Source organism: Labrus mixtus, chromosome 7 (genome assembly GCF_963584025.1).
Source record: "Labrus mixtus chromosome 7, fLabMix1.1, whole genome shotgun sequence".
Classification (NCBI taxonomy): domain Eukaryota; kingdom Metazoa; phylum Chordata; class Actinopteri; order Labriformes; family Labridae; genus Labrus; species Labrus mixtus.
Genome location: NC_083618.1, coordinates 6433324 through 6447132, shown reverse-complemented (window position 1 = coordinate 6447132; position 13809 = coordinate 6433324). Strand labels below are relative to the sequence as shown.

Here is a 13809-nt window from a genome sequence, read left to right as displayed (position 1 = left end):
CACTGACAGGCTTTGTACACATCAGATGCAAATCCCTCACACTTGTTGATGAATCCTAAGTATCAAGTAACTCATACTGATCAAACTTCAGCCATAAAGGCTAAGTTTAAGATGATGCAACTTGTTGGGAATCTATTTAATTGGCTGTTCTCTTTTTTGCACAGCCTTGGTATTCATATGAATGAATAGATTCCCTATGAAGACTTCTTTTATACCTTATCAGGGAAAACCTTGTTACTGCTACCAGACATGCAAAGAATATCACTTCATGGAAAAGATTTATGGAAAGAAGCTCTACAACTGCAGATACATTTTAATATAATCTAACTTTTATAAACAGTTTATAGGCTGATGACTAAAGAGACTTTCATGAAAGTATCCATTAGTTCTCCTGAAGCTGAGATGAATGAGGTCGATTAGATCATCCTAAAATGTAAACCATCAATTAAATCAACATGAATGTATTAAGTGTGTATATTTTCTATACTTCTTAAACAATAGTCAGTTTGAACATTTCAGTTGTACTGTGACCAGCAATACATAATTTTATTAGTTTGTCACCACTCTTATCTTTTATTTGGTATCATTTGTATCAGCAGCACTACAGTGGACTTTACATCAATTAGCATGATAAACATCTACTCATCAGGGTTGTACTGCTTGAAAACATTTTATATTCTGTGACCTCCTCACATAATCAAATGCTAAATTCAACAAACTGGTATATGTTATTGAGGTTGAACAAGGAGAAGACCTGAATCAAAGACTGGACAAACATGAACAAAGCAGATTTTTCTATCACACTTAGCACTTATAACAAAATCCAGCTGGATTCCATATTGAGGAACTGTGTCCCATTTATTTGAATATAAGTGATCGCTGAGGTTGCTCCGATATATCTCCGTATTTAGGGATAGCGTTATTGCTTTCCATTTTTGGAGCTCCAGCAATAACACTGATACAGAAATGGAAGTCATCCATACAGTGCTGTGAATGAAGAGTGTTTGCTTTATGGGTTCATGATACCAGAGCATTATAGTGTAAATACAGGCAGATATGAATATTTAGTTTAAAAGTTTAATTTGAATGATTTCTGGTAGACAGTGATGTATAGCCTGTTCTTAAACAGTTTTAAAAAGGCCTGACACAATGTAGTCTGATGCTTCGCCATCGATGAGGCCTGTTCCATTATTGTGAACGAACCAGCAGGGGACATTGTCTCCTTTCTTCACATCCCTCCTGAAGTCTCTCTGCCAGCCTCTGTGGACACACACACACAGACATTTTACAGTATGTACACTGACAGATATTTCAAGTGCACATTACAAACCAACAGCCATATATGAAATCAGCACACATGTTACATGCTGACTATTTATTTTGGCATGTACCTTGTCACATTGAGCTCCCGTCCTTTCACAAACATGGTGGCATCTGGTTTCTCTGTGACTTCACCTGGACGCAGGTCTGACACCTCATAATTGATCCCATGGTAAAACTGACCTGGAGGATGACAAATTATCAGAGGTAAATATCATTTTGAAGTACATTTATTCTATCCCTAAATGTTCCCTAATGTTAAATAAAATATATAAAGACCCCAAATACAGTGTGTAATATAAAGAAACTGGCTATTCAGACAAAATATGATCTTTAAACCAGAAAGTAAACATGTTTATTTCTGCTGCATAATGGGCCTTTTAATATAGGTGTTAAACGGGCTCCTTGGCTTTTGCAGCCAGTCTCAAGTGTAAACTCAAGGTGCTGCACTGTTTTTCACATCAGCATTTTTCAGCACCAGGGGTTTCTGCTTGGTTAATACACATTGTGAGTTGTTTGGGTCACAATTGATCCAGGGTGTGAATAATGCTTCAACTGTTGGACAGGAAATAAAAAACTGCATAAGATTTTGGTGGTAGCCTCTGCTAAGGGATCGTTGTTCCAGTTTAACATAGATGACCTCTTTAAGACCTCAGTTGTTTTCTTCTTCAAGTTGATATCGTGTTTCTTTTAGGTTTTGATGAAGGCCAAGTTAGGTTAGCCACACATCTATCCGATATGTTTCTGTTCTTTAATCTTACCCCCTGTTATTGTGGGTACATTTCGAGCCCTTTGGTGTAGGATTCTTATAACACCTAATTGATATAGCCTACTGTAAAATTCTGTGTTTAAGACGCACTTATAATACCTATATTTCCTCTAAAAGTTTTGCTGTGTCTCATATCATTAGGACCAATACACCAACATAAAATACTGAGATATGCTCCTTCTTGACCTCAAGTGCACGTGAAGTCCCTGAAGAATGATTCCTCAATTTGATTCCTTAATTGCAAATCAGAGCATAAGATATTGTGCTCAGATATGAAAGGAAATCTGAGACTGTTTATTAAGCTTGCAATTTGGGGTTATTGTATACATATAGTTTTGCATTTAAAGAACCAAATATAGCACATATCCAATAATAACTCTAAAATCAAAGCTAACAGTTAACTCACAGTGTACTGCTGTATGTAAGAAGGAAACAAGAGGCAGTCCCCTCTTTGCTCCCGTGTTTACTGTCTTGATACAGATTTAAAAACTAAAACCAAATCATAACTATTTACAAGGAGATATTAATCCATCTGGTTTCTTTATGTTTGGAGTGGTGGCAGTAAGTTTTAACACAATCTTAAAATACCAAAGTAAAAGAGAAAGTCAATTTCCCATGGTAGAGTTTTCCAGTTGTGGCACCAGTTTGTGTCACTGTTGTGGCCTGACAACCCATTTCAGAGTGTTAGGGTATTTCTGATTACACCTGAACACTATGATCGTTTCCAATATAGTTCCAAAAGACTGAACATAGTAATGGCCAAAGGTGCAAAGGTAGTAGTTGAACCTAAAGCCCTTTCTACTCATGACATGCACTACTTTACATGACCAGACGTTTCCTGGGGGACATGTGCCAATATAAATGTCTGAAGCAGTTTACATTGAACTGACTTTGTCCTGCAGTCCAAATCAAATTGAATAGACTTTGACCTGATGTGTGAACCAGGCAGGTCATTGTCTGGAGCATTAACAGTGTAGTGATGTTGCGGAGGTTGCACACAGTGTTGCTGTTGCTGCTGGAATCAAAAATACACTATACAGAAAGTGAGGGTATTGCTGTATACCCAAGAAGAAATGCTACAGCGAACATTCCCCTATTATCAGTCATTATGATGTAATTCTCTCTAATAACTTAACAAGTTGTACCTAGCAGGCCGTGAACCGAAGATGACAGGAGGTGGGTGTCCAGGGTGTAGAAACCCAGGTAGTTCCTGTGGTACGGGTGCTTCTCCCACACTTTGTGTAGCAGGATGACAAACTTGACTGAATCTTTCAGAGTTACTGTGAGGCTGCGATCCTTGGTCAAGAGAATATCCACACTGGAGGATATGAGGGTGAGGGGAACAAGATGGTAAGCATTTATTCTCAACTGGATTTTTGACTCATGTAGAGGAATAGTTTTCTCTTATTGAATGAGGTAACCATGGGACATGCAGCCACTCACTTGGATCCTTTGAGTGAAGCTGAATCAGACCATCGCAGCTTGACCAGTTGGCCATCCTGAAACACCGAGACGTCCTGAGTGCTCACAATCAGCATCACCCCCAGAGTCTTGTGGATGATGCCAAAACGCCAAAAGTAGGTGTTAATTTTCCCATCAGGGGGAATCATCTTGTCGCCTATGATCTCGCCATTGACCAAAATACCTGAAGAAACAATAGGGGATTCCGTCACTCACAGCTGGGTGTAATTTTCAGGCACGTGAGGAGAAATGTACAAAATCTTGGTCTCATGGCTCATGCTCAAAAATGGGCTCGTGGCTGACCTTGTTTAAGGTCTCTGACCAGGTTGAAAATGGTTCCTGGTTTGTCGTTGATGTTGAAGCACAGTGCGTCTTCTCTGTCTGGGAGCTCAATCATGAAATGAGGATCCCCATCCACTGCAGGTGACAACAAAGTAAATGGAAGTGATAAACAAAATGAGTAATAGTTTTGTTTTATATGTAGTCTTCGCTCAACATTTTGGCTCCTACATGACAACAAAACTAAGTGTACAGCAATGCAAGCAGCTCTGTGAGCTTGTGCACAGTGGGGCTTTTGGGCTAAATTCAACGTGCTCATAAATGTTAGGAGAGGAGTCAGGGTAATACTAAAGTGAGTGAGATACATCATGTCAGGACAATTTAACAAGTAGTTTAGATAGACTGACAAAACAACTGACTAGAAGAGTAACACAGTTCTTTCTAGAACCATCAAGCCAGCTATGCAAAAAATGACTTACCGAAATAGGAGGGTGTTGACTGATAACTATACGAGTATGCTGGAGGGGCATAATGTTGAAATGGATTCCGTCTTTCTGACTCTTGTCTTTGCTCTGTCAAAATAAACAGATGACAAAAAACAAATGTGTGAATTTAAGCTAAAGTTTTAACTTGAGCACCACCTTCAGGTACCCACAATAGTTGAAAATGAATGCGGTTTGCGAATGTTAGGTTTTGTTTCACACATACTGTAGGTCAAATGGCTGACTCTCTTACCCTCAGTCAGTTTATCAGCAATGAGCGGGCTTTCTGTTCCATCCTCAGTTTCAGGCTTAGTGACCACCATGGAAGTGAGAGGGGTTACGAAGCTATACCGCAGGGACATTTCCAGGGCCTTTGCCGTGGCATTCTCTTTCTCACCAGTGATACCACTCTTACTGAAAGTAGAAAAATATGTGGCTTGGTTGGAATTGGTGAATTAGTTTTGTGTGATCCATTCTTAGCTCTCAGACGATTTGTGGATGCATCTTTGATGAAGGTTTTAAATCATAAAAATTACATACAGATTTCCAATGAAAAAGTTTCAGGTATCAGCTTGAGTGAAATTGCTCAAACTCACCTTTTCTCCAGTAGCTGCTGGATGGTTAGATAGGCCCAAAGACGCTCTGTAAAATCTCCAAAAATGTATTCCTCATCAGGGTACATCACGTCCCAGTCTACAGCACCGGCCTGTCCCTGCACCTTGAAGTCCTCTTCAAACTAAGCAGGAGGGACAAAGAGGAGTAATAGTCTCTAAAAACAGATTAATAAACAGACCTCATCTATCACCTCACAATTGTATTGATACAGTTTCTTTGTCCTCACCCCCTGGCCAACCACTTCCACCATGAAGTTGTCAAGGTCGTTGTCCTCCAGTTTTCCGGCCACCACGATCTCGGAGCCGTTAAATAGCTGGTTGAAGTGGTTAGTGGTGAGAAAGTCCACTGCCTCATCAGGATAACGCAGGTCAACCTCCAAAAGAAGAGGGCTGGACACCTCCTCATAAAAACCCTGCGACAAATCCCCACACACACAATGTATCACCAGTGTTTGTACAAAATGTGTTACAGTATGAGACTGTTCTTTTGTGATGTACTCTGGGCTGCACATTTTTACGTATGAAAGGTTGGTAAACCAGCTAAAATACTCAACTCAACTGGGTTGAGTTGAGTATTTTAGCTTAATCAAAATGTAGTCATGGTATAAATGTAGAAAACTGTGAAGTAATTATAGTCTTGTAAATGTGTTCACAGCCTAAACTTTCCACCTGAAGTTGAAGTGTTGCATCTGATCCCTCATAAATTTTGCGGGCCGATCCCTTGTTTTGTTTGCTCAACGAATCCAGGAAGGTGTAATCCACATCATTTCCAAATCCAAGACAGAACAGAGAAATGTTTCCACCCATAGCAGGGCGCACATTCTCCAGGATCCTAGCGGGGCCTTCAAAATACAAAATAATTCTTACCTAAGTTATATACTTAATTTGATGTTAAACATTAATTACAACAATCAAACGTGCACTCACACAAAATATACCTTACAGTATGTGCACACTCACCCCGATCTGGCATTCCATCAGTCAGTGCAATAATCATATCAATGCTCCTCTCTGGGATCCTTTGCTCCTTTCTGTCGCTGACAAGCATTTTCACACTGTCCAACAATGCATCATTAAAATTGGTTGCTAGATGGTAAACACATAAGAAAATGTAATCAGATCACAGAAGTGTTTTTTTAATTTTATTTTGAAGTGAGGACATTATGTATAAAAAGGTTAGTAAGATCATTACATCCTCTGATATCTAGTTGCCTGATAAATGCCATGGCTTCATTCACGTTTTCTTCTGTTGCTTTGGAAAGTGTTGATCTCCAGGGATCGACCTGGCTACCAAACAGGACAATGGCAAAATGGTCCTCCTCATGGATGTCTTTGAGGATGGCCAGCATTGCCTCTCGTGTCTACACAGAGGTCATAAGAAAAACGTGTGCATGTGGACACTAACATTTTATAACTACATTTGCAGTCTGAACAGTCCCCCACCTGGTCAATCTTTCTTCCAGACATTGAACCGCTCCTGTCAATCACAAACACCACATTCTTCGGGACTCTGGGCAGGTGAGGTGGAGCGAAAAAGTGTACAAAGTACCCATTTACAATCTGAAGGGGAAAGAATAATAAAGGGCAGTAATAAACATACTGTAATTTATAGACCTATATGTTCTTGTGCAATTTTATCATTTTTTACAGTATATGTATAGTAATGATAAATAATATTTCAAGTATAGAAGACATTAATTATAAAATGCGACACGAAAAATAAGCAATTATGATGTAAGGAATTCTGTATGATTTAACTGAGGTTTCTTCAGACTGATCGAGAAACATTACCAATTCTGCCTTTGACTATAAATGTGCCAAAATACAGACATTGGAATCATTCTTCCCATTTTTTCCCGAGAAGGACCCCTTGACCCCACACTAACGTATCTGTTTTTAGTTGTTTGAGTGACAGCATACCTGAATGTCCCCAATGCTGGTCGCTCTGTTTACGTCATATTTGATGACAAAATCTCCATCAATGAAGGTTCCATCACAACCAGGACAACTCCTCTGCTGCTCCATGGTTGGTGAGAAAGAGATGTGTGCCTGACAACATGATACACACAGTCAGCTGAACTCAAATCGTTAGGTCAATAATGTCTTTCATGTAAAAAGGGTGGAAGTCTGATCCACGAACTGCAGGCAAAGCATGAGAAAACTTCCTCCAGGGACCATGTACCTTTTTGTCTGTTACAGTTTTCTCCACCAGAGGGAGCAAATCATTGGTCAGGAAGGTAGCATGGGCATCAAGGAAAGAAATGCCCTGTGGCTCATAGATGTTTGTCACAATCTGTCATACACACAGGCAAAAAGACAGACAGACAGACAGACCATTTGTAAATAGCTCATTTAAAAGATCTGAAAGGACCAAATCACAAGGCCACAGCAGAACAGAATCAGATTCACCTGAAACTCCTGGACCCTCTGTTTGGGTTTAATTTGAGTCAGAATCTCATACTGGCCCAGCTTCCTCTGAAGGAGCTCCTCGTAAGTCAGAACAAAAGTCACATTTTTTTCTGCTGCGATATTGACGGACACAGAAAACTTCTCCATCTTTCTCCCAGAAGCTCTATAATGAAACAGAGAGAGAACAATCATCAAAGATCCACTTCAAAAAACCATGACTAATAAATGTAGACTAGTAACCAGCTTACACCAAACGACTAAGATCAAAGGAGTGTGAAAATCTAAATGGAGATCCACTTTGATTTTCTGTGTGTTTCTTGCTGTGTTTGCTTCATGAATATTTCATCCTCACAGACTCACTTCACCAGTCCAGCAGTTTGTCCAGAGGAAACAGCCTTTTCATACTGCTTCTTGGCTTTCTCTTTTTCCTTCACGTCCCCAACGTACACCTGACCTTCAATTTCCCTGTGAAAGATAGAGAACATAATGTTGCTCTTGAACTCTGCCAACTGTATCATTAAGAGAAATGAGCTTTCAAGCACAAGAGAAGCGGTGATAATATCTGTCTCAAAAAGCAACATGATACAAGCAAACACTGGGTACAGGGTGAAAATTTTAACGTGGCAAACGGACATGCTGAAGTTACTGATGAAGGCGGTCTTGGGCAGCTGCACTTCAAAGAAGATTTCCTGGGAGGTGTTCGCTTTGTTCAGGGCCTTGGAGGTCATGACGGTGTGAGCAAAACGAGACCTCACAGTGCAGTCCACCGTCACGCTGTACACCTCCACCTGGCAGAAAGAGAGGCTGTGTAGGCAAGAGATCCCAAGCATCGTATCCACACACTTTTCTAGATAACTTTAGAGTCGGCTGTTTTTGTGTCATTTCAAAACTGACTTGATAATTGCAGGTGGATTCACCTTAAATACTATCAAATAAGACAACAATAAGAGCTTAAAAAACACGAGTTAAAGATAATTTAGTAACTGGTTCTACTCAGAGAGTGTTTATGTGAATCAGCCTGGGTGCAGCATGTCGAAACACATATGGTGTGTATATTTAAAGTATACTGTGTGTTTGTCAGTCTATTCACTTTACCAACCACTCTGAACAACCATTATCAACCTTTTACTGGGAGTCTATTTTTCTTGTATCCAAGATCTATCTGTGACCAACACAATAATCATGTGTGCCTGAGCTGAGGGCATTTTACATGATTCCTGTTTGCTTCAGTCAGGGTGACGCTATTCCTTCCTGCCTTGATTCCCTCTGCATGCTTTCTGTTTTATTTGAGATCTTCTGGGTAAAAACCAAAGGAAATGAGGAATATTTTTCCAAGGTGGCATCTTATATCTGGCACAGACAGATATTTGACTCTCAGAGTATGACAATGTTTAACCCTAAAATCTCTTTGCTTTAAATACCTTGAATGGACACAGTGGACATTCCTGTTGTCTGTTAGGTCAAATTTTAAATCTTTGCCTAAGCATCTACATGTTTTCATTCATTCTGGGCATTGAGAGAGAAGTAGGTTTGTTGGACCTGAAGGGAGCAACTGATTTCTTGGATTAAAGAACATGGTTATATGTTTGCATATCTTACTTGCAGAAAAAGAATAAACCTATGCTGGCCTAACACTTAACAACTTCTTAAGTGTCGTTTAGTTGAAGCGCTTCCGCTTATAGACAACTAGTGGTGGCCACTGTGTTTCTATCTGTTTATTCTGTCTCATAACCTTTGTCGGTGAAGGCAATGTGTTCGCTCCCTCTCCCGACATAGGTGCGTCCTGTTTGGTTGGCTGGTGTTTTCGCCCGAAGCCGGCTTGTAATTAGCGCATCAGATCACCTTGTTGGAGAGGCTATGTTTCCGCGCTCACTCCAGCATAGGTGTAGTAACTTCTGGTATAGTGTTCCTGCTAGTGCCTGCTCTCTGTATATCAACTGGTTGGTGAAGGCAGTGTTTACGCTTCCCTGCTCCCAGCTCGTTGTTGTGTCCTCAGTCAGTGCTGGCTATTTTGGGCAATCACTGCTGTACTGCCTGTATGGCTACTATACAGCCTGAGGACGGTCATGATTTCTGTCCCTCCTGCCTGGGCCTTGAACACCTGAGAGAGGGCCTGTCTGAGGATCCCTGCATGAACTGCAGCTACATGCCTCGGACCATGAGGGCTGCTCGACTGTCTGAGGTGGAGGAACTTCTGGGGGGGGTGAGCTCGCCAGTTTATTTGTCTCCTCCTCAGCTGACTCCGGCTCAGGGGCCGGTTACGATCCCTCCTGGCCGGTTGAAGCGTAGAGCTGCTGAGACTGTGGGCGCCTCTAACCGGAAGCAGTCCAAGCTTGCATCCAGGGTGGACCAGCTTACGGCAGAGCTTGATCAGATGAAGGCTGCCTTTTTCACAAGGAAGACTGAGGCGAGTAGGGTCAGTGTGGTCCCGCCTGCTCCTCCTGATGCCACTACAGTTATTGAGGAGGACATCCTCTCAATGGCGGCATCTGCCACAGAGTTTCGTGCTGATGTCTAGGGAGTTGGGACGGGTGATGTCCACACTCGTCCAGGCTCGCTGCCAGGTTTGGTTGGCGCAGCCGCCCCTCACTGAGGCAAGCAGGAGGATCCTGCGCAGTGTTCCAGTGGAGCCTGGGGAGCTGTTCGGATCAGCAGCTCTAGAGGCTCTTGAACGGTCTATTCAGGCTAGACAGACCAAGCAGCAGCTCTCTAGTCCCAGCAGGAGCTTGCCTCCCCATGTTAGGCCTAGGAGTACTGTGGTCCCTCCTCAGCGCCGGTTTCAGTCCCCAGCTGGTGCCAGTGGTCACCAGCAACCTCAGCGCCCAGCACAGCATCCTGGCCGTCATGCAGCCGAGGTCCACGATTGCCTGCCCTCCAGGAAGCCTCGGACCTGGGACTCAAATCGCCGCCCCCCCGGAGCCTCTAGACGCCGGGGGGCCAGGCCCTGAGGCCTTGGGGCCGGCTGTCGGCTGTTTTTCCCAGAAGCAGCTCAGCTACTGGGCTGCTTCAACACCAGATGCTTGGGTGGTTTCCACTCTAGCCCAGGGATACAGACTGCAGTTCCGACGCTGGCCCCCAGCCATTGGCTGGGTCAGGATGACCATCATAGGCGACCCGGCAAAAGCCCTTGCTCTCGACCAAGAGCTCTCTACCCTCCTGGTCAAGGGTGCCATCGAGCCGGTAGAACCCGTGGCTCAGCCCGGTGGATACTACTCAACGTTCTTCCTTGTCACAAAGAAGGACGGTGGACTTCGCCCTATTTTAGATCTGCGGGGTCTCAACAGGTTCCTAAAGGTCATGCCATTCCATACGCTCAGCACTGCAGAGGTTCTGACAGCATCTGGTCACTCGGAATCATCGAGTCTCGCAAGAATATTCTGAAGGAACAGATCCGCTGATGACACCGGAAGATATAAACAATGGGATACGATTGTGCTTTGTGAGTAGGGGGAAGTGATAAGATAAAGACCAAGTGGCCGTCAGCCTTCAAGATCAACAAATTTTCTTTCAGCCCAAAGTTAAGGTGCAAAATTAAGCAAATTGGTCGACAAATCTGAGAACTTTATTTATATAAAGCACAAAAAGAACGATATTTCTTTAAGCATGAAAAATGTCACTCGATTTTTTGTCTTGGCTGGTATAAAAATAAGATTTTGAAAGAAAAATGGAACCATTAAAACTGATTTGTTTACCACTTACTCTCACAGCTCAAGAGACAGGTGCTGTTGTTAGGGAAGAGTTCAAATCTGGTAAACCTGCATTTAGCAATAGCTTCTAACTGGTTTATCTCTGTAGACAAACAGTTATTATCTTGATTGATTGAGAAACATCTGCTCTGCTGAGGAGGGGTTGCACTACAACAGCAACATAGTCTTCTTGTTGGGTAGCTGTAAACTGAAACTTGACTAGTTTGTTCAGCACAAAGTTTTTAGTTTAAGGCCTTTTGTGTCTTAGTTTGGTGATTTATGGTGTTTACTTTTTCGCCCTCGTTATTGAGCGTGTATCTGTTCGAGCTGCTTCATTACATTGTCCTTGCCCATTTAATGAAGACTTATTAAACCGAACCTGATATTTATCAAATAAAAGAAGATACAACTGGAATATTTTTCTTACCATGGCATCATTTGTACTTCTTTTCTGTAAAAAATAAAAAATAAACAGACAATACAAAGGGAGAAATCAAAACTTAAGACTGCACAAAACTGAAATCACATCAAATTATTGTACTTAAAACATTGAACTTATAATAAGTGGTTAAAATGTCGCTTCAGTGTGGATTCAGATCTCAAATTCATCAATGACTGCCAGGTTTGTTTAATTCCACACAAACTGAAAAATGCAAACAATATCTTTAACCTTATGACAGGACTGACTGGGTGTATGTTTTTTTTTACAGATACCTTTAGAGGTCTAGTAGCTCCTCCTGTCTCCTGAAATACAAATACAGCATATTAAACCGAAAAGGAACCAAAATACTAGAAAACAAACACACGCATGAAGAGGAGATGTTCAGAACAGTTAAACCAGGGTAGAAATAAAGTTGAAAACTAAAGAGCACACTTTGTGATGCACCGCTGATTAAAAAAACAGACTGAATCTAAAATCAGGTACCACCAGGTATAGTCAACACTGGAGAAATTAAACAACTATTAATGTAAGATGCATTTCTAAATTAAGATATTTGCATATAAAGGTTGTTGTGTAAAATTACCTGCAGAGTTTCATGGCCCCCGGAGATGACCACAGCTCCCTGGGCCAGGCTGAGCAGCGCAAGGCAGGCGCTAGCCCACGGGAGCAGCAGTCGAACACCCTGCAGTCCAGACATGACCAAACTTCTACTGAATAGTGTCTGACTTCAGTGCTGAGAAAAAGCTCTCTGCCCAAGGGGAGGGACTGACCAACAGGACTGACCTCAATGTGTTGAAGTCCTTGAGCTACAAACATTGATACCAGAAACATGAAGTCAGAATGAATATATATATATATTTTTTTTTAAAGCATTGATTTATTTTTAAATTATTTCATTTTGGGGGTTATTCCTACTGCCGACAAAGTGCCAGACCATTCAGTTCATATTGTAGCTAAATTGTAGTTATCCCCTAAACTTTGATAATAAAAGGTAGTGTATTTGTGTAAAAGTAGTTCTGCCAGTTACCACATGTGGGTGGACAAACATTGCTTCACTCCCTCCTTAGCGCACTCTTTCACACAGTAGCCTGTACTGCTTCACTTAACGTGTACTGTATGTTTGTGTCATTTCCCCCTTGCAAGGAAGCAAACAGTACAGCAGTGTAAGGAAATCAGAGAGACTACTGTATGTACTTTTAAGTCAAATTATCCAGACACACACACACTGATTATTGCTAGATTTGGCCAAGTGCATGTAGATGAATTGGGATATTGTGATGTTAAACTGGAGTGAGCTGGCTGGACCAAAAAGTGTTTTTGATAGTGCATCATCACAAGCTAAACATCTCTATCTCAACATACATAAGGTGAAATCAACCAGATGACTTGTGCGTGGATATTAGGAGTTCTGCAACTGTGGACCTTGTGAACACACACAACTGTTTTCCTACTTGTGCAATTCTGTTTACTTTTAGGTGAGTCATCTTCATCGTGTGGGACTGTGTTTGGCACATGCAGTTTTAAGGGAAAGAGGAAAAAAATAAAAATGACCCACTGATTTTGAACCTGAATCCTTTATGCTTGTGTACCTTTAGGTCTGCAATATGTTAGGCTAGTTAAAGAAAGATTTAGTCAGATACCTGACCATGTTAAGTGCTCGTCTAATGACAGAGCTGGATTCTCATCAGGGGTTCAAAGATACGATTATAAGATGAGATCTGTGCATATGGAATGATTTGGTTCGGTAGTTGTCAATTTTATCAAGTACAATGTAAGCACAATATTCACACTGATACAATGAAGGCCTTGATGGAAATGAAAATAACAACTGTTTTGCTCAAAGCTCAAACATTTCATTTTACTATTGCGTTGCCACTTGGGGGCAGCAGAAACAAGCTTTAACAGAGTCCTGACATTTGATCACCCTTAAGTTGATATATCAGCAATTAGAGGCCTTGATAGTGCCTCAAGGGAGTCATGTGTCTTGCATCTTGATGAATCTTAAGTTGTGTTCAGACAAAACCAAAGATAATCATTTTACCTTTTCCCTATTGCTTAGCTTCAGCCACAGTGCTGATGATGGTTATTCAACCCAAAAAGTCAACATCATGTTTGGCTTAGTAGCCTACTGTAAGCAATGATTCACAAGCATGGCTATCTCCTCATTTAGGGGCTGCATCCTTCAGAGGGAACATTTGAAGACAAATCAAATCACATCAGCACATCAAAGGCTGTCCCATTTCGAAGGCCTCTTTAAATGATTGAAACAAATGCGTCCTTCTTTTCCCGGCTAACAAAGGATCTATTTGGTGCATCCTTCGTGGCCCAACATACACAGAGATTCCTT

General features: G+C 41.6%; 1 protein-coding gene across 1 annotated transcript; it reads right to left on the bottom strand.

The window, feature by feature from the left end:
- Window positions 1-839: 839 nt before the first annotated feature.
- Window positions 840-12188, bottom strand: LOC132977625 (inter-alpha-trypsin inhibitor heavy chain H3-like). The gene is made up of 21 exons (XM_061042356.1): window positions 12046-12188; window positions 11735-11764; window positions 11448-11471; window positions 7968-8122; window positions 7695-7799; window positions 7335-7497; window positions 7108-7218; window positions 6846-6974; window positions 6369-6485; window positions 6118-6286; window positions 5886-6011; window positions 5595-5767; window positions 5153-5338; window positions 4908-5047; window positions 4565-4725; window positions 4309-4401; window positions 3854-3967; window positions 3533-3734; window positions 3235-3407; window positions 1392-1503; window positions 840-1260 (listed from the first exon to the last, which is right to left on the bottom strand). The coding sequence occupies exons 1-21, from the start codon at window positions 12157-12159 to the stop codon at window positions 1122-1124; spliced, it is 2736 nt and encodes a 911-aa protein (XP_060898339.1). The 5' UTR covers window positions 12160-12188; the 3' UTR covers window positions 840-1121.
- Between the last annotated feature and the right edge of the window lie 1621 nt (window positions 12189-13809).

Excerpts from the sequence above, each read along its gene's own strand:
- LOC132977625 (XM_061042356.1), bottom strand. The coding sequence starts at position 12,159 with ATGTCTGGACTGCAGGGTGTTCGACTGCTGCTCCCGTGGGCTAGCGCC. Across the intron at positions 5,339-5,594 it reads ATGCAACACTTCAACTTCAG|GGTTTTTATGAGGAGGTGTC; the intron begins GTGGAAAGTTTA and ends GATTTGTCGCAG. Across the intron at positions 1,504-3,234 it reads TTCGGTTCACGGCCTGCTAG|GTCAGTTTTACCATGGGATC; the intron begins GTACAACTTGTT and ends GTCATCCTCCAG.